Below are 20,099 nucleotides of genomic sequence, written 5' to 3'. Positions count from 1 at the left end.
CAGAATGTGTTTTTATCCTAATGCATAGAATGCAATAAGATGAAAAAACCTTCTGCCTTAACAATCCCTTTTGAGCTTTCTATGACACCTCCTCCAGGTAATGATTTGCCTTATTAGGAACTGTAGGTGTCATCTGTCTGGTTGTGCGGCATTCAATGTTTGCCTGGAGTTCACTGGAGTTTCATTTAAAGGGGAAATCCATTTGATTGAGTTTGGGAGCAAAATTTGGTTTTGCATGTCATCCATTCATTTTAATGACATTTGGCTTTTGCCACCATATCTTTCTTTGTCTCTCTCTATTTCAATCTTTGCTTCTTTCCCATTTGCAGGTCCTCCTCGGTATTCTTCATGCTTCCTCCTCAGGATTCCTCCAGTTAAGGGACCAGTCCTCTTCCCTCACCTGCCTGATTCTGCCGAACTCTCCCATTGCTTGGATAGGTAAATCAAGAAAATGTATTTGTAAAACTTGCCTTACACAGTGTTGTCACATGGACAGTGCTGTCAATTAGAATGGCATTGTTTGCAGGGTAGGCACAAGGTCTGTTAAGGTGTTATGTTCTGATCTTCATGTTTGCTGCATTATTGCAGTTAAAGCAGAGTTCCGGGCTTTGGGGGTCAATTTTAGCTAAAAATACCCTCGGGACACTCAGGGCTAGTACATTCCATAATGGATAGCCTCTGAACTGTCCCGGGTCGCACTTACCTTTTAAGAAGAAATACTTACCTTGAAAAGTTCTTCTCCAGCGCTGCTATCTCAGTTGTGGGCAGCTGAAGCCGCAGCGTCCCTCTTCGTGTCCTCTTCCGTGACGTCGCAGTCCCACAATGCACTGCACCGGCCCCGCTCGTCACTTCCGGTGCAGGCCTGGGCATGCCCAGAAGCTGTTTAGCAGGGAATGAGGCGCCGCACCGGAAGTGACGAGCGGGGCCGGTGCAGGCGCATTGATTCCTTGGAGCGATGACGTTCAGCTCCCAGGAGTCATTGCAAACTGGAAGAGACGGTGCGGGCGGAAGGAAGTGGAAGGAAGGGGAGTATATTTTCTTCTACAATAAGGTAAGTGACCAAAAAAAAAAATGGCAGTATCCATTTCTTTTTCAGGTTGCACTCAGCAAGCGGATGGCTCAAAATTGATTTTTTCGATTTTGAGGCCGGAACTCCGCTTTAAAATACAACAAAAGTCTCATGTATGACAGTCTAAATAGGTAACAAATCCAGGCACTATTTGATGCACAAGCTTCAAAAGATAAACCTAAAACTTCCTTTACCTTAAGGGGTTTCTATAACTGAGGCAGTGCTGTCAATCCAGAAAGCAGTGGGCAGGGCAAGGTGTGGCCAGATGATGAGTGACAAGTTGCAGGAATTGACAAGGCTACTATGCCCACTCCTACACCATTATTATTATTATTATTATTATTATTATTATACAGGATTTGAGTATAGCACTTTACAATATGAGGGAAGACAATACATATACAATACAGGAGGAATTGGAGGGTCCTGCTCGTTAGAGCTTACAATCTAGAAGGGAGGGTCAAGAGAAACAAAAGGCAATAACTGTGGGGGATGGGCTGATGGAGAAAATGGACATCTCATCCCATTGTTGTAGAAGCAAGCATAGCCTACATGAGAATGGGAACCTTGGTCCGAATTAAGGAGCAGTGCAGCATCATTGCCACCCTATCACAGGAAGCTGCATTAGGTGGACTACACTGGCAGGATCAACAGGTATTTGTGGGACTTTGAATAGGGACTAAGAGAAAACTGTGAGTGCAGATAGACCTTTAATTCCTACAGCACATATTTGTTATTGTAAGGCATTATTTCTACTTTACAAAGGGGTAAAATGTAAAGACATATGTCATGATTTCAGCACCTTGTTTGTCTGGAGATTGCCGATATAAAATGAGGATGTTGTGGTCTGTATGCATTGTACACATGTGCCCACAGACTCCTCAAGAGGCCAATCTGAATGTGGACCCAACTTGGCCCAAAACATATCTAAGGTGACAACTGTGCTAAAATTCAGTGACCTTATGGCATTTGCAGGAAACCTGCATTAGTCCTTGGATAAATCCCTGTGAAGCTCTTTGAATCTTAGGCCCAGGCTCAGGGCCGTCTTTAACGCAGGGCAAAAGGGGCAGCTGCCCTGGGCCCAGTCATTGTTGTGGGGCCCAAAGCAGCTGCCCCTTGATCCTGCACGGCCTGTAAATAGCTGATAGATGGATTTCGGGAGGCCCAAGAAAATGTTTGCCCAGGGTTCAATCAATATTTAGGATGGCCCTGCCCAGGCTGTACGCAAAGTTTTGACTTCTGCCCAAGTCTAGATTGAGCTGTACCCCCTGTAATTGAAATGCCTGGGCCCCGTTGTCCACTGAAGTTTTAGCATTTGACATTTGTATGAGAGAGGTGGGCATGAGCCCCCTGTTATTCAGAACTCCGGCGGCCATTAGAGGCAAGGTATTCAAAACTTGAACTTGGATTTATGGTGTAAGCACACAGCTGGTCAGTATGAGGGAAAATGAGTCATGGATGGATCTCATGTCTCCATCAGTCTCAGCAGGGTTTCATATCTGAGCCTGACCCTGATTTCTTTATCTACTCTTTCTCAGGCTGTGTCCTTGAGGTGCGTCAGTATCAGTTGGTGGTGGAAACTCTTCAATGCAAAGACAACAGCATAGAACAACGTAACAGGTAACGGCTCCCTATAATTTTTGGTAGGATGGCTGTCTAGCAGAGGGGCCATGATAAATGCCACCTCAACCTTAAAGCAGTCTTCTGCAATAAAATTCACTTACCTGCTTGAAATCTTCTTTAGAATGAACATTGAGCTACGCATGTACATGCAGATCTATGTAGAGGAATCGGGACATCCTTCTACCAGCTACTAATGATTCCCCTAGTGATAACTAAAAATCTATATAGATGAATGAATCAGGACCTCCTGCTGGTGATCCCTCTAGTAATAAAAAGATCCATATAGAGGAATCAGGATCTCCTTCCTCCTGCTGGTGATCCCTCTAGTCATAACTAAAGATCTATATAGAGGAATCAGGATCTCCTTCCTCCTGCTGGTGACCCCTCTAGTGATATAAAGATCTATATAGAGGAATCAGGACCTCCTTTCTCCTGCTGGTGACCCCTCTAGTGATAACTAAAGATCTATATAGAGGATTCAGGATCTCCTTCCTCCTGCTGGTGACCCCTCTAGTGATAACTAAAGATCTATATAGAGGAATCAGGACCTCCTTCCTCCTGCTGGTGACCCCTCTAGTGATAACTAAAGATCTATATAGAGGAATCAGGACCTCCTTTCTCCTGCTGGTGATCCCTCTAGTGATAACTAAAGATCTATATAGAGGATTCAGGATCTCCTTCCTCCTGCTGGTGATCCCTCTAGTGATAACTAAAGATCTATATAGAGGATTCAGGATCTCCTTCCTGCTGCTGGTGACCCCTCTAGTGATAACTAAAGATCTATATAGAGGAATCAGGACCTCCTTCCTCCTGCTGGTGATCCCTCTAGTGATAACTAAAGATCTATATAGAGGATTCAGGATCTCCTTCCTCCTGCTGGTGATCCCTCTAGTGATAACTAAAGATCTATATAGAGGATTCAGGATCTCCTTCCTGCTGCTGGTGACCCCTCTAGTGATAACTAAAGATCTATATAGAGGAATCAGGACCTTCTTCCTCCTGCTGGTGATCCCTCTAGTGATAACTAAAGATCTATATAGAGGAATCAGGACCTCCTTCCTCCTGCTGGTGATCCCTCTAGTGATAACTAAAGATCTATATAGAGGAATCAGGATCTCCTTCCTCCTGCTGGGGATTCCTCTAGTAATAAATAAAGATCTATATAGAGGAATCCCCGGATCTCCTTACTCTTGCTGATGATCCCTCTAGTGATGCATCCCAGAATTCTGTTTGCTCCTTTTGCAATCGTCTGAAATAAGTACCCCCAAATCTTACAAATGTAGTATAGACATTACTTCCTGAGAAGGCTCGGGCAGCAGATGGGTGGAGTAGTTGTAGTTGAAATACCAATGGTCCCTCAACAACCACAAACGTTTAGATTGAGTGAGTGAGTGTCCCTGCTGGTACCTTTTTATTTTACATATATTACTCTTGTTTTAGGACCTGGTTTTCAAAGACATGAGCTGGTCGTATGATCCCAGCTGAAAGGAGGAGGGTTGGTGACTGGGCAGCTGTGCCTAAATTCATTCCTCCATGGCCTTTAAGTTAGAATCTGACTAAATGCCTGGGTATAATCACCTGACTAGTCAGCATGGAAGCCGGGTGCCGTGTGAAGCCCTGGTATTTTGTATAAGCCGGGTGAGGTGGTTGCTCTAATGATTCATTACAGTGGGGGTCCTGCTGTGATGATCTGGGAAACCTAGAAAGAATCTCCCCGCTGATGACACATTAGGACTTGTTTGCATTGTGTGTCATTTATTATCGGAGTCAGTCATGTACAAATGTGGGCGGATGAGAATCCTCTTCATTTATCTTGTGTAATTCTTACACCGTTCATTAGAAGTATTTATTCAGAGCAGCAACAAGTGGGATAAGTCTGCTTATAGCTAAATGTATCTAGGGAACACAAAGCCCACTCTGGTAAATTCTTATAGATTTTGATTGAACTTTTTTTTTTTTTTTTTAACCAGTGCTGGAACGGAAGGATTTGCCCCCTTAACCTTCTTAGTGGTATTCCCGAGCGTGGCTCTGGGTTCAATTTCAGAGCCAAAAGTGGTAACCCCCGAGCCACATACTTACCTTGTCACCGGGATCCAGCGATGTGTCCCGGCGGTGTCTAGTGGCTGTTCTTCCTCCCGATCCTCTCCGTGCCCCGGCTTCCGTCTCCTGCGAATATATATATATATATATATATATATATATATATATATATATATATATATATATATATATATATATATATAAATGTGTGTATATATAATGTATACAGTTGGTTTGGGCTGCTCATTCACAAGAATTACATGCAAAATAATAGTACCGCTTTCACTGCCGGGTTCCTGACCGGCAATGGCAGCGGCAGCACCCGACAGCCGATGGAAACAACGGCTGCGGTGCCGACATCGCTGGACTCCAGGACAGGTAAGTGTCCTAATATTACAGTATGTGTAGCTGCTGAATTTTAATTTTTTTTTTTTTTTGGGGGGGGGGCTCCGCTTTAAGTTATATAGGACTTTAACTGTGACCTCAGAGAGAACCGTACAAAGCAAGGGGCATAGAAAGGGGGTTCTCACACAGGGGGTTAAGACGTCTCAAGGAAGAGCTTGGAAAAAGAACCTATAGCATGACCTGCTCAGAAGGAGAATGCAGAATATTAGAGAGAATCTGTTGGCATACAATAAATCTAAGATACCCTTTATTAGAAGACATTGTCTTATTTGTCTTTCCAGTAAGTGGTGATCAGAGACTTCACCCTCCAGCAGAGTCCCAGATCTGCCTGCTTTTGGACACTTGGGGGATTGATTCACTAAAACTGGTGAGTGCAAAATCTGGTGAAGCTCTACATAGAAACAAATCCGCTTCCAGCTTTTATTGTCAAAGCTTAAAGGGTAACTCCACTTTCGTAGGAAAAAAAAAATCATCAATTAAAGAAAAAACAATATAGTGTATACAAATCATATTGTAATTGAATGTTATTAACCACTTCCATACCAGGCCTATTTCGGACACTTTGTGTTTACAAGTTAAAACCAGTATTTTTTCCTAGAAAACTACTTGGAACCCCCAAACATTATATATATTTTTTTAGCAAAGACTCTTGAGAATAAAATGGCGGTCATTGCAATATTTTTTGTCACGCGGTATTTAAAACGCTGCGGTCTTTAAAACACCTTTTTTTTTTGGGAAAAATTACATTTCACTGCATTTAAAAAATACTAAACAGTAAAGTTAGCCCATTTTTTTTGTATATTGTGAAAGATGATGTCATGCCGAGTAAATAGATACCCAACATGTTACGGTTTAAAATTGCGCCCCCCTGTGGGATGGCGACAAACTACGGTCAATAGAGATCTCAATAGGCGACACTTTAAATTTATTTAACGGTTACCAGTTTAGAGTTAGAGTGTAGCTCTTTTTTTTAAATTATTGCTCACGCTCTGGCGATCGCGCGATACCTCACATGTGTGGTTTGAACAGCGATTTCATTTGCGGCTCGACTTCCGTATACGTTTTTTTTTGTGCGCGAGCTAACGGTGATCAGGGCGGCTAAATTTTTTTTTTTTTTTTCCATTTATTTTATTTATTTTTTTAACTTTATTACAGTTTTTAAAAAAAAAAAAAAAATCTGATCACTTTTATTGCTGTCACAAGCAATGTAAACATCCCTTGTGACAGCAATATGCACTTCCCTGTATACAAAACACCGAAAACGGCGTTTTTGCATACAGCCGTTTTTCAAATTTGGCGCCGTTTTGCAGCACACTAACCCGGAAGTGACGTCATGGACGCCGCCTCCGGGTTACGTCATCGGAGACCCGATCGATGCCGTTTCCGGCATTCATCAGGACTCCATCCAGCCGGCGGAAGCGCCGGCTGGGTGCTCGGGGCTCCCGGTGGGACGGGAGCCCCGGTAAAAGCCGCGGAAGGCGGCGGGAGGGGGGGGACGTCCCCTCCCACCCCCCAGGGTAACGATCGACGGAAAGCAGACCGTCGGCTTCAAACAACGGTACCGGGATGATGCCTCTAGCTAGAGGCATCATCCCAGTATACCCCCGCAAAGTTTATGACGTCGTCCTAGGGGGAAGTGGTTAAAAATTACCTTTCCTTTTCAATCTGCAGCTGTTGTAATTTTCTGAAAATGCAATGCAATATGGCTACCTGGAGGTGTTCTGTACACAGAATGTATACTGACCACACCCCAGAGACATCATTTCCTGCTTGTGTGATTGGCTCACCAATTTTCCCAGAAGTCTGCACTAAGCTACAAGTCAGATTTCTGGCATCCCCTGCAGCAAAAATGTCATTTTTGGTGAGATACTCCCAATAGGAACATGTCTAAAGGGATGCAGGCCCAGCAGATTTCCTCATTAGAGCTCTGCAGTTGCCACAGCTGATTGATAATTATGAAACCACTCCCATTAGACCCACTCAGCACAGAGGCACAAACCATGATTTCTTTAGAATAACAAAAGGTAGGAATCTGCAACAAAGGTTGTTATAATCCTTGTAACGTACAGAGATCACCCAGAGGGGATGTTTTTTTTTTTCAACAAAAGTGGAGTTCTGCTTTTATTTGAACAAACTGAAGTTAGAAGCTGATTGGATACCGTGCACAGCTGCACCAGATTTTGCACTCTCCAGTTTTAGTAAAATTTGGGTGTGCTGGATAGCATGTCCCCCATTGGCTGCTGCTGTTCTTGCCACCGTTAGTACTGTCCTGTAGTAATGTAGGGGTCACGTTGCCATCTTTTACAGGATTTTATTTTATGTTGTATGCAAATAGGGTCTTTTCAATCATCATGTTAGTCCTGTCAAGTGCATGTCAAGCCTAAACTTTCTTTAAAGTTTTGGGTAAAAAAAAAAAAATAAAAAAAAAAATAAATAAATATATATATATGTATATAATGTGTGTGTGTGTGTATGTATGTATGTATGTATGTGTGTGTGTGTGTGTGTGTATGTATGTATATATATATATATATGTGTATGTATGTGTGTGTGTGTGTGTGTATATATGTGTATATATAATGTGTGTGTGTGTGTGTATATATATATATATATATATATATATATATATATATATATATATATATATATTATATGTATGTGTGTGTGTATATATATATATATATATATATATATATATATATATATATATATATATATATATATATATCACTGCACATCGATTTTACCAGTTCCCTAATGCCTTATAGCAGTTTTACTGCTACAGGGTGGCCACGCTATGCATTTGTGTGTATTTCAATGTGATCCTGCACTTCCGGGTATTGGGCGCGAGTGCGCGCCACCGGTGGCTCGCTCCCACCAGTGTTACCAACCTCCTGCAGCATTTTTTACTGACAAAACATGTACAATTTACTGGCGGATCACATTTTTTACTGACAGTCTGAAAAGATGACAAAACTTCTATTAAAAACTAAGACCACTGATATTTACACAGTTTAAACACAATATGGAATCACTGACAATACCCCTAACAAGTGATTTCCCGGGTTTACATTTAAAAAGTCAACCTAACAAATTATCAGCCCCTGATATTTACAGACAGTTGTAAAAAAATCACTGAAATTTACTGATGGTTGGCAACCCTGGCTCCCGCTGTGATTGTACACAGCGGGAGCTGATCAGCAGGTCCCGGTTATCTGAAGTCTGCTGGCACCCGCTGATTGTTCAGGACACAGGCAGAACAGCGATCTGTCTATGTAAACAAGGCAGATCGCCATTCTGTCAGTAAGGAAGGCATGGATACTGTGTTCCTGCAAAGCAAGGATATGGATTTATGCCCTGCCTCAGTAAAAGCACCTCCCACACTACACTAATAGACTAGCTAGGCACACAGTTAACCCTTTGATCGCCCCTGATGTTAACCTCTTCCCTGCCAGTGTCATTAGTACAGTGACAGTGCATATCTTTAGCATTGATCACCATAGCGTCACTGGTCCCCAAAAAAGTGTCGGTGTCCAATTTGTGCACCGCAATATTGCAGTCCTGATATAAGCCGCTGATCGCTGCCATTACTAGCAAAAAAAATATACATAAATATACCCAATAGTTGGTAGACGCTATAACTTTTGCGCAAATCAGTCATACGCTTTTTGGGATTTTTTTTCTTACCAAAAATATGTAGCAGAATACATATTGGCCTAAACTGATTAAAAAAAAATTTTTTTATTTTTTAATTTTTGTCGTTTTTTTGTTTATGGTGCAAAAAATAAAAACGGCAGAGGTGATCGAATACCACCAAAATTAAGTTCTATTTGTGGGGAAAAAAATGACATACATTTTTTTTTGGGTACAACGTAGCGCAATTGTCAGTTAAAGTAACGCAGTGCGGTATAGCAAAAAATGGCCTGGGCAGGAGGGGGTAAATCTTCTGAGCTTAAGTAGTTAAAGAGTAACTCCACTTTTGTTAAGGGAAAAAATATCCCCCCCTGGGTGATCTCTGTACATTGCAAGGATTATAACAAACTTTGTTACAGATTCCTACCTTTTTTTTATTCTGAAGAAATAGCTGTTTGTTTCTCCGTGTCATTGTGCAAAGTGGATCTAATAGGAGTGATTTTATAATTATAATAATTATAAATCAGCTTCAGAGTTCTAATGAGGACATTGGCAGGGTCTGCATGCCTTTAGACGTGATTTCCCTTTTGGAGGTATTTCTAAAAATTAAAAAAAATTTTTTTGTTACAGGGAATGCCCAAAATCTGACTTGTATCTTAGTGCAGACTTCTGGGAAAATCATTGAGCCAAACATACAAGCAAGAAATGACATATCTGGGAGGCGTACTGTACACTATCTGTGTACAGAACGCCTCCAAGTAGCCATTTTGCATTTAATTTTACAGAAAATTACAGCGCTGCAGATTAAACAGTAAAGGTCATTTGTAATAACATTTACACTGTATCCAGAAAGTATTCACAGCGCTTCACTTTTTCCACATTTTATTTTGTTCCTGCCTTATTCTAAAATGGATTAAATTCATTATATTCCTCAAAATTCTACAAGCAATACCCCATAATGATAACACGAAAGAAATTTGTCTGAAATCTTTGCAAATCGCTGTATGCACAAGTACTTTTCAATAAAAACTTTATGGAAAAAAAAATAAATAAATAAAAAATGAAAAAATTCACATGTACAGAAATATTCACAGCCTTTGCCATTACACTCAAAATTGAGCTCAGGTGCATTCTGTTTCCACTGATTATCCTTGAGATGTTTCTGCAACTTGATTGGAGTCCATCTTTGGTAAATTCATTTGATTTGGACATGATTTGGAAAGGCACACACACGTTGGAGCACAGACCAAGCCATGAAGTGCAAGTAATTGTCTGTAGACCTCAGAGACAGGATTGTATCGAGGCACAGATCTAGGGAAGGGTACAGAAAAATGTCTGCAGCTTTGAAGGTCCTAATGAGCACAGTGGCCTCCATCTGTAAATGAGAGAAGTTTGGAACCACCAGGACTCTTACTAGAGCAGGCCACCTGGCCAAACTGAGCGATCGGGGGGGAAGGCCTTAGTCAGGGAGTTGACCAAAACCCTGATGTTCCCTCTGACAGAGCTCCAGCGTTTCTCTGTGGAGAACCTTCCAGAAGAGCAACCATCTTTGCAGCACTCCACCAATCAGGCCTGTATGGTAGAGTGGCCAGATGGAAGCCACTCCTCAGTAAAAGGTACATGACAGCCCACCTGGAGTTTGCCAAAAGGCACCTGAAGGACTCTCAGACCATGAGAAACCAAATTCTCTAGTCTGATTACACAAAGATTGAACTCTTTGGCCTGAATAGCAAGCAACATGTCTGGACTCTGGAGGAAAACAGGCACCGCTCATCACCTGGCCAATACCATCCGTACAGTAAAGCATGGTGGTGGCAGCATCATGCTGTGGGGATGTTTTTCAGTGGTAGGAACTGGGAGACTAGTCAGGTTTGAGGGAAAGATGAATGCAGCAATGTACAGAGACATCCTTGATGAAAAACCTGCTCCAGAGCCCTCTGGACCTCAGACTGGGGTGAAGGTTCATCTTACAACAGATAACGACCCTAAGCACACAGCCAAGATAACAAAGCAGAGAATATGGGACAACTCTGTGAATGTCCTTTATGCCCCATACACACATGCAGATTATCTGCAGACTTTTGTCTGCAGACTTACCAAAACCATATAATATGAGGTCAAACCTAAACACTTTCAATTTGTATGCAATCCGGCAGGCCCTTGTACTACATAGAAAAGGTAAGTCTGCAGACAAAAGTCTGCAGATAATCTGCATGTGTGTATGGGGCATTAGTGGCCCAACCAGAGCTCAGACTTGAACCTAAATGAACATCTCTGGAGAGATCTGAAAATGGCTGTGCACCGACGCTCCGCATCCAACTTGGTGGAGCATGAGAGGTCCTGCAAAGAAGAATGGGAGAAACTGCCCAAAAATAGGTGTGCCAAGCTTGTAGCATCATACTCAAAAAGACTTGAGGCTGTAATTGGTGCCAAAGGTGCTTCAACAAAGTATTGAGCAAAGGCTGTGAATACTTATGTACATGGGATTTTTTTTTTTTTTTTTCGTTTTTTATTTTTAATAAATTTGCAAAGATTTCAAACAAACTTCTTTCACGTTGTCTTTCTGGGGTATTGTGTGTAGAATTTTGAGGAAAATAATACATTTTAATCCATTTTGGAATAAGGCTGTAACATAAGAAACTGGAAAACGTGAAGCGCTGTAAATACTTTCTGGATGCGCTGTAATTACAATATGACTGGTGTAGCAATAATATGCTATATTGTGTCTTTTAATAATTTGCTAGTTTTTTTTTTCCCCCACGAAAGTGGAGTTACCCTTTTATCTTCTGTGTAGTCCGCTGCAGTCAAATTCCACAGAGCTCTTTGTGTGTGCTGGGTGGGCCAGCTTGCTGAATCCTAAGCTGTATAATGTCCTTTGTCTTTCTGCTTGGTGTATTATTCGAATAAAACTTCAAGGCAAGCTTACCATATATACTCGAGTATAAGTCGACCCGAATATAAGCCAATGCCCCTAATTTTACCACAAAAAAGTGGGAAAACGTATTGACTCGAGTATAAGCCTAGGGTGGGAAATGCAGCCGCTACTGGACCCAACTGGATCACCACAAGACACAAAACGGGGGCTGTGGGCATGGTGCAGGAGATGGCACAGGTCATAGTATAGGCATTGCACAGGTCATGGTAAGGGCATGGCACAGGTCATGGCACAGGTGATGGTATAGGCATGGCACAGGTGATGGTACAGGCATGGCACAGTATGTACAGGCATGGCACTGGAGATGCAGTGCTGCGGGCATGGTACAGGAGAATGCCCTGTACCATGCCCACAGCACTGCATGAGGAAATGCAGGGGCTGCGGAGGAGTCTCACTTACCTGCTGTGAGGCGCCTTCGATTTAAAAATCGCGCCGCCCGGCGCCAATACGTCACCGCAAATGCACCGCCGATGCTCGGGAAAGCCCGAACACATTCGGCTATTCCCGGGCATGCGGCACATGTGCAGTGACACATCGGCGCCGAGCGGCGCTATTTTTAAAAAGACAGTGAAGCCAGTGACTCGAGTATAAGCCGAGGGGGGCATTTTCAGCATGAAAAAACATGCTGAAAAACTCGACTTATACTCGAGTATATATGGTATATCTTATTAGTGTTAGTCTTAAAGGACTAAGAGCTGCAGCTTTGATTCATCAAGATTTCTGCAGGTGAGGGATGGAACAGAGGAGGGGAATGTGTTTGTGAACCCTTTTATTGCATCACATGCTGGGGTTCCCAGATCACCTGACTACTAACAATAGGGAGTTGTGTGGCACAAGCTTGGATGAAACACTGAACTCCTGAGCAGGTTGGTTGTTCTTCTGTACTCCGCTCTATGAAACATTATCTTGAAATTCAACTGAAACATACCTTTAAAATGATATAAGCGAACATTATAGGACATGTACGTTAACAGGCAGATGTTCTGAAACAGATGACTTTTGTGATAGAAATCTAGGTGCTTCGGGTGCTATATTTTTAATTTTAATTTAATTTTTTTTTTTTTTCAAATTGCTCGTTCCCTATATAGTAGAGAGAGGGAAACTCCTGAACGCCACACACCAGCAAAACCCAACAAGTCATAGAGTAAAAGCCGCCGTCCAGCCCATGCACTGATGCATTTCACCCCGCCCACAGGGCTTAGTCATGGAGGTTTTCTTGCTAGTTTCCTGGATGTTCTTCTCATCCTGTGGTTTCACTAGTGTCACTGACCTGGAAAAAGTGCTCAGCCAGTAAAATCTGATGTCTAGTCTACATTCTTGTACCTTGTTTATGACTCCCTGGGTAGTAAAGTCCATAAGATGAACATGAGGGGCAGGGGACGACTTCTGGAAAAAGGCTTTTGTCATGACAAGTTTGATTTAATGTCCCCCTCCCCACCAACACATACTCTCCTTTCTTTTACTATCTGATACTCTGGTCAGCTGCTGGGAGAGGAGAAAATACTCAGTACTTATGAGTATGGGGGGGGGGGGGGGTAACTTCCTCCATGTGAAAGCGCTGGTGCTTGTTGGTTGGCCCAGTGCTGTCACATGTGGGTTGGTTAAGTATTTAACCCTGGGTAAGCACCAAGTGGTGTGACCTGAAACTTCTGCTGAGTTGTCTTTCTTCTAAATGGCTCAGAGGGGGGGAAATGTGCCGCTGGTGGGGCTGGAATTAAAGTGAACCTGTGTTTGTTTTTTTCCCCTGTGTTCGGAGAGAACAGGTTCACCTTAATGTAGACTAACTGGTCCATCGCTGTCTGTCTCTCTTCTCCCTCAGGACCTATGCTGTGTTCCTTGCCGAAGACGTGACCATTCTTCACTCGCCTCAAACCTGTCCCTCCTGCTCAGTCCTCAGATCTGCTGGGCCATCTCCTAGTAAGGCGCGGCGGGTGGATAATTCCTGGGCACGGCGCCTCCTGCTGATCGAAAGCATAGAGGGTATGCTGGGTAAGCCAGGCCATGGAAAGGGGCTTCAGTTTCAGGCTAAAGCTTCATGGAGGAATGTACAAGAATCGGCCTGCAAGGGACAAGATGGAGGACAAAGTACAAAAGATGGAGACAAGCCACCCAGCAAGGTAAATTACACACAGGATTGTGTACAAAGATTATAATAAAAACTGACATGAAATCTAAAAAGCAGGGGAGATCAAACTACACACTCAGAATGACTTAGAGGTGGGTCATACCTTTTTTTTAGATAGATAGATAGATAGAGAGATAGATAGATAGATAAGAGAGATAGATAGATAGATAGATAGATAGATAGATAGATAGATAGATAGATAGATAGATAGATAGATAGATAGATAGATAGATAGATAGATAGATAGATAGATAGATAGATAGATAGATAGATAGATAGATAGATAGATAGATAGATAGATAGATAGATAGATAGATAGATAGATAGATAGATAGATAGATATGAGAGAGAGATGTGTGTATATATATATATATATATATAGAGAGAGAGATGTATCGATATAGAGAGAGAGATGTATCGATATATAGAGAGAGAGAGAGAGATATATATATATATATAGATATAGATAGAGAGAGAGATATATCTATATATATATATATATATATATATATATATATATATATAGATATATCTATATATATAGATATATCTATATATATATAGATATATCTATATATATATATATATAGATATATCTATATATATATATATATATAGATATATCTATATATATATATATATATATAGATATATCTATATATATATATATATATATAGATATATCTATATATATATATATATAGATAGATATATATAGATGTAGACAGAGAGATATATATATATATATATATATATATATATATATATGAGCTGCCAAAAAGCATGCTGCTTTCTAATTTGAAAGCAAATATAAGATTATTAAAAAAAATAAAAAGTAAAAGCATGTACAGTATAAACCCCAATTTATATAAAAAAAATACATTTTATGTATAGATATATAAATTAGAATATCATCAAAAAGTTAATTTATTTCAGTAATTCAATTAAAAAATTGAAACTCCGTATCTGAGAAAATTAGAATATTCCATAAGGCCAATCAAAAAAAAAAAAAAGGATTTTTAATACATAAATGTTGTTTTACTGAAAAGTATGTCCATGTACAGTACTGTATAGTATTCACTCAATACTTGGTTGGGGCTCCTTTTGCATGAATTACTGCATCAATTGGGCGTGGCATGGAGGCGATCAGCCTGTGGCACTGCTGAGGTGTTATGGAAGCCCAGGTTGCTTTGATAGCGGCCTTCAGCTCTTTTGCATTGTTGGTTTCTCTCATCTTCCTCTTGACAATACCCCACAGGTTCTCTATGGGGTTTTAGGTCAGGTGAGTTTGCTGGCCAATCAAGCACAGGGATATCATGATCATTAAACCAGGTATTGGTACTTCTGGCAGTGTGGGTAGGTGCCAAGTCCGACTGGAAAATGAAATCCGCATCTCCATAAAGCTGGTCAGCAGAGGGAAGCATGAAGTGCTCTGGATTTTCCTGGTAGAGGGCCTCGCTGACTTTGGACTTGATAAAACACAGTGGACAAACACCAGCAGATGACATGACTCCCAAATCATCACTGACTGTGGAAAACTTCACACTGAACCTCATGCAACTTGGATTCTGTGCCTCTCCACTCTTCCTCCAGACTCTGGGACCTTCGTTTCCAAACGAAATGCAAAATTTACTTTCATCTGAAAAGAGGACTTTGGACCACTGAGCATCATGCTGCTGTTGCTTGTTCACCTTTTTCTACAACAATTTTTCCTTCCAGTTAACTTTACATTAACCACTTGCCGACAGCCGCACGACTATTTACTGCGGCAGTCAGCCCCGTACAGGCAAAGTGACATAGTACTACGTTGCTCACCTGAGAGCCTCTAGGGGGAGAGCGCGCGGCGCCAGAGGCGGGCTCCCGCCCCCGCTCGTTCCCGGACATGTCCGCGCGTGTCGCGCCGGCCACTTGCGATCTCCCGCTGGAGAGGGAGAAAGGCAGGCGGCTGATGTAAACAAAGCCGCCTGTCATTCTCCCTGGTGTAACTGCAGAGATCATACGATCCTGCTATGTAGGATCGTATGTCTCTGTGGTTACATCACTAGCCACACCCCTTTACAGTTAGAAGCACACCCCTAGGGACACACAACCCCTGCATCACCAATAAAGTTAACCCCTTCCCTGCCAGTGTCATTTTTACAGTAACAGTGCATATGTATAGCACTAAATACTGTAGTAATGTCACTGGTACCCCCAAAAGTCTCAAAAATGTCAGTCAAGGATCCGATCTGTCCGCCGCAATGTCGCAGTCCCGCAAAAGAACTCGCAGATCACCGCCATTACTTGTTAAAATTAAAAAAAACAATAAAAATTACAATATTTCCCTTAGTTATTAAACGCAATAACTTTTGCACAAACCAATCAAAATATGCTTATTGCGATTTTTTTTTTTTTTTTTTTTTTTTTTTTTTTTTTTTTTACCAAACATATGTAGCAGAAAACAAATTGGCCTAAAATGTTAAAAACTTTTGATTTTTAAATTTTTTTGGGGGGAATTTCATATAAAAATGTGAAAAATATTATTTTTTCAAAATTGTCGCTTTTTTTGTTTGTAGCGCAAAAAGTAAAAATCGCACGGGTGATCAAATACCACCAAAAGAAAGCTCTGGTTGTGGGAAAAAAATGGACATCTATTTCATTTGGGTACAGCGCCGCACGACTGCGCAATTGTCCGTTAAAGTCACACATTGCCGAATCGCAAAATAGGCTCTGGTCTTTGAGCAGCCAAATCCTCCGGGGCTTAAGTGGTTAATATGCTTGGATACAGCACTCTGTGAACAGCCAGCTTCTTTAGCAATGACCTTTTGTGATTTAACTTTCTTTTTTGAGGGTGTCAATGACTGTCTTCTGGACAACTTTTAGGTCAGCAGTTTTCCCCACAATTGTGTAACCTACTGAACTAGACTGAGAGACCATTTAGAGCAGGGATCCTCAAACTATGGCCCTCCAGCTGTTGCGGAACTACACATCCCATGAGGCATTGTAAAACTCTGACATTCACAGACATGACTAGGCATGATGGGAATTGTAGTTCCTGAACAACTGGAGGGCCATAGTTTTGAAGACCCCTGATTTAGAGGCTCAGGAAACTTTTACAGGCGTTTTGAGTTAGTTAGCGGATTAGAGTGTGACACCATGGGGTTTATTTACTGAAGCTAGAGAGTGCAAAATTAGTCACGCTTCTACAGAGAAACCAATCAGCTTCTAACCTCAGCTTGTTTAACCACTTGCCGACCGCCGCACGACTATCTACGTGGGCGGTCAGCCCCTCACAGGCAAAGTGACGTAGGTCTACGTCGCTCGCCTGTGAGGGTTTAGGGAGCGAGCGCGCGCCGCCGGAGGCGCGCTCCCGCTCCCGCGTGGTCACGGACCCCCCCGCGCGCGTGACCGGCGGACCCGATGTCCGCCGGCCACTCTGCGATCGGCGGGGGAGAGGGAGAAAGTCAGGCAGCTTGTGTAAACAAGCTGCCTGTCATTCTCCTCTCTGTATGAGAGCTGATCACATGGATCTACTATGTAGATCCATTGATCACTCTGCATACAGTTGAAGCCACAGCCAATCACAGTTAGAATCACGCCCCTAGGGACACACACAGCCCCTCCCTCTCAAATAAAGTTAACCCCTTCACTACCAGTGCATTTTTACAGTAACAGTGCATATGTATAGCACTGATTACTGTAGAAATGTCACTGGTAACCCCAAAAGTGTCAAAAATGTCAGTCAAGGGTCCGATCTGTCCGCCGCAATGTCGCAGTACCGCAAAAAAAATCGCAGATCGCCGCCATTACGCGTTAAAAAAAAAAACAACAAAAATGACAAAAATCTTTCCCTTTGTTAGTAAACGCAATAACTTTTGCGCAAACCAATCAAAATACGCTTTTTGCGATTTTTTTTACCAAACATAGGTAGCATAAAACAAATTGGCCGAAAATATTAAAAAATTTTGATTTTTACATTTTTTTTTGGGGGAATTTCATATAAAAAAAAGGGAAAAATATTGCTATTTTTGCAAAATTTACGCTCTTTTTTTGTTTATAGCGCGTGATCAAAAAATCGCACAGGTGATCAAATACCACCAAAAGAAAGCTCTGTTTGTGGGAAAAAAAGGACGCCAAATTCGTTTCGGTACAGCGTCGCACGACCGCGCAATTGTCCGTTAAAGTCACGCAGTGCCGAATCGCAAAATGCCCTCTGGTCGTTTAGCAGCCAAATCCTCCGGGGCTTAAGTGGTTAAGGTTTGGCAATAAAACCTGGAAGCTGATTGGTTTCTCTGCAGAACTGTGACTGATTTTGCACTCTCTAGCTTTAGTAAATAAACCCCCAGGAGTCTATAATGTTGAACTTTTTCACAATATGCAAATTTTCTAAGATACTGAATTTTGGGTTTTCACTATCTAAGCCATAATCATCAAAATTATAAGAAAGAAATGCTTGAAATATATCACTCTGTGTGTAACGCATCTATATAATATAGGAGTTTCACTTTTTGAATTGAATTACTGAAATAAATTAACTTTTTGACGATTTTCTTCTTCTTGGAGATGCACCTGTGTATATAATACTTGTTCTTCAAGTTGTGCCAATTATCAGAGAAACAGTAGAGTTGCCATTGTGGGTCTGCTGAAGTTCTGACACAAAGACTCAATGAAAAGACCTAGGTCCAAACAAAGTCAGAAAAAAGTCAGAATCTTTAACTTCTTCCCATCCGCTATAGCCGAAAGATGGCTACAGCTCAGACCTTAATTCTCGGGAGGGCGTCCATATACATCCCCCCGTGCATGAGCTGCCTGTGTGATCCCTGTGGAGCATTTGTGGCTGGCTCTGTGATCAGCGAGTCCCATGAGACTTGGCTGATCACAGATCAGAATAAGGGGCCAGTCCCGGCCCCTTACCACGTGATCAGCTGTCAGCCAATGACAGCTGATCATGTGATGTAAACAGCAGCCGGTGATCAGCTTTTTTTTTTTTTTCTCCTCACGCGGTCACCGTGAGGAGAAAAAAAAAAGTCGATCGCCGGCTGCTGTCAGAGGGACATCGGTCCCAAAGAGGAGAGAAGCATCTGTGCCCACCAGCGCCACCTATTAATGACCACCAGTGACACCTGTCAGTGCTAATCAGTGCTGCCTATCAGTGTCCTATCATTGCCCATCAGTGCCACCTATCAGTTCCACCTACAAGTGCCCTTCGGTACCACCTGCCAGTGTCCTTCAGTGCTGCCCATCAGTGCCCATCAGTGCAGCCTATCAGTGCCCATCAGCACACATCAAGGAAGGAGAAAAATTACCTGTTTGCAAAATTTTATAACAAATTATAAAAACTGTTTTTTTTTTTTGTTTTTTTCAAAATGTTAGTTCTTTTTTGTTCAGCAAAAAATAAAACCCCAGTAGTGATTAAATACCACCAAATGAAATATCTATTTGTTTGAAAAAAATGATAAAAATTTCATTTGGGTTCAGTGTTGCATGACCGCGCAATTGTCATTCAAAGTGCGACAGCACTGAAAGCTGAGAATTGGCTGGGGCAGGAGGGGGTTTAAGTGCCCGGGAGGCAAGTGGTGAAACTCCATATTTGTTTGTGGTCTGTGACTCTCAACCCAAAGCATCAGCATGGCAATTAACATTCTCAGGAAAGGTCCTTTCATGACAGGTTCTCGTTCATTAACTTTCATGAAAAGAGGCGTTTGAAGCGTAAAGGGCATGGCCAAATTAGCAGCCTTATTATGCATCCGTTTACTTGACAATAACTCTGTAGAAATCTAAATCGTATTTTATTTTTTAAATGGAAAAAAATGAAAAGGTAAACCAATACCTTACACTTTAAAGACAGAAACAGTGCCATCCGTTGGCTGAAAAAGTCTAAAAAACTTCCAGTGACCACCACGATCTGACACTATGCAGATCGTTTCTTAGAGGCTCTGTGAGTGTCAGTAATATGTGGTGGTAGAACTAGGAACTAGAGATCGACCGATTATCTGCAAAGCCGATATATTGAGGGCTGATATGCACTTTCCCCGATATATGGGAACCGGCCCCAGAGGTTACCGATATTTTGGGAAAGTGCTTGTACAGGAGTGATGCCTGCAGCTAGAGTCATCCCCCCGGTACCGGCTTCCATAACCGATGGTCGGCTGTCTTGTAATGACAACCGATGCGGCTGAGAATCCGCTCGGCTGTCATTACAAAGAGCGGGAGAGGAGGTCCCCCTGCCGCCTTCCGCGGCTCACCCGGGTCTCCCGTCCCACCGGGAGACCCTGGGCAACCATCCTGCA

At 42.1% G+C, this 20,099-nt stretch overlaps 1 protein-coding gene across 1 annotated transcript in view; it reads left to right on the top strand.

The window, feature by feature from the left end:
• The window catches only part of CTC1 (CST telomere replication complex component 1), an 80,807-nt gene that overhangs the window by 34,634 nt on the left and 26,074 nt on the right, over positions 1 to 20,099 (top strand). The window contains exons 11-13 of the mRNA XM_082256252.1: positions 330 to 438; positions 2,608 to 2,689; positions 13,525 to 13,822. Of these exons, the coding sequence (XP_082112378.1) occupies positions 330 to 438; positions 2,608 to 2,689; positions 13,525 to 13,822 (489 nt within the window). The remainder of the gene's footprint in view (positions 1 to 329; positions 439 to 2,607; positions 2,690 to 13,524; positions 13,823 to 20,099) is intronic.

The sequence above is a fragment of the Pelophylax lessonae genome (genome assembly GCF_965119305.1).
Source record: "Pelophylax lessonae genome assembly, chromosome: 4".
NCBI lineage: Eukaryota > Metazoa > Chordata > Amphibia > Anura > Ranidae > Pelophylax > Pelophylax lessonae.
The sequence above is the reverse complement of the archived record's forward strand: the minus strand, read 5'-3'. Positions and strand labels throughout refer to the sequence as shown.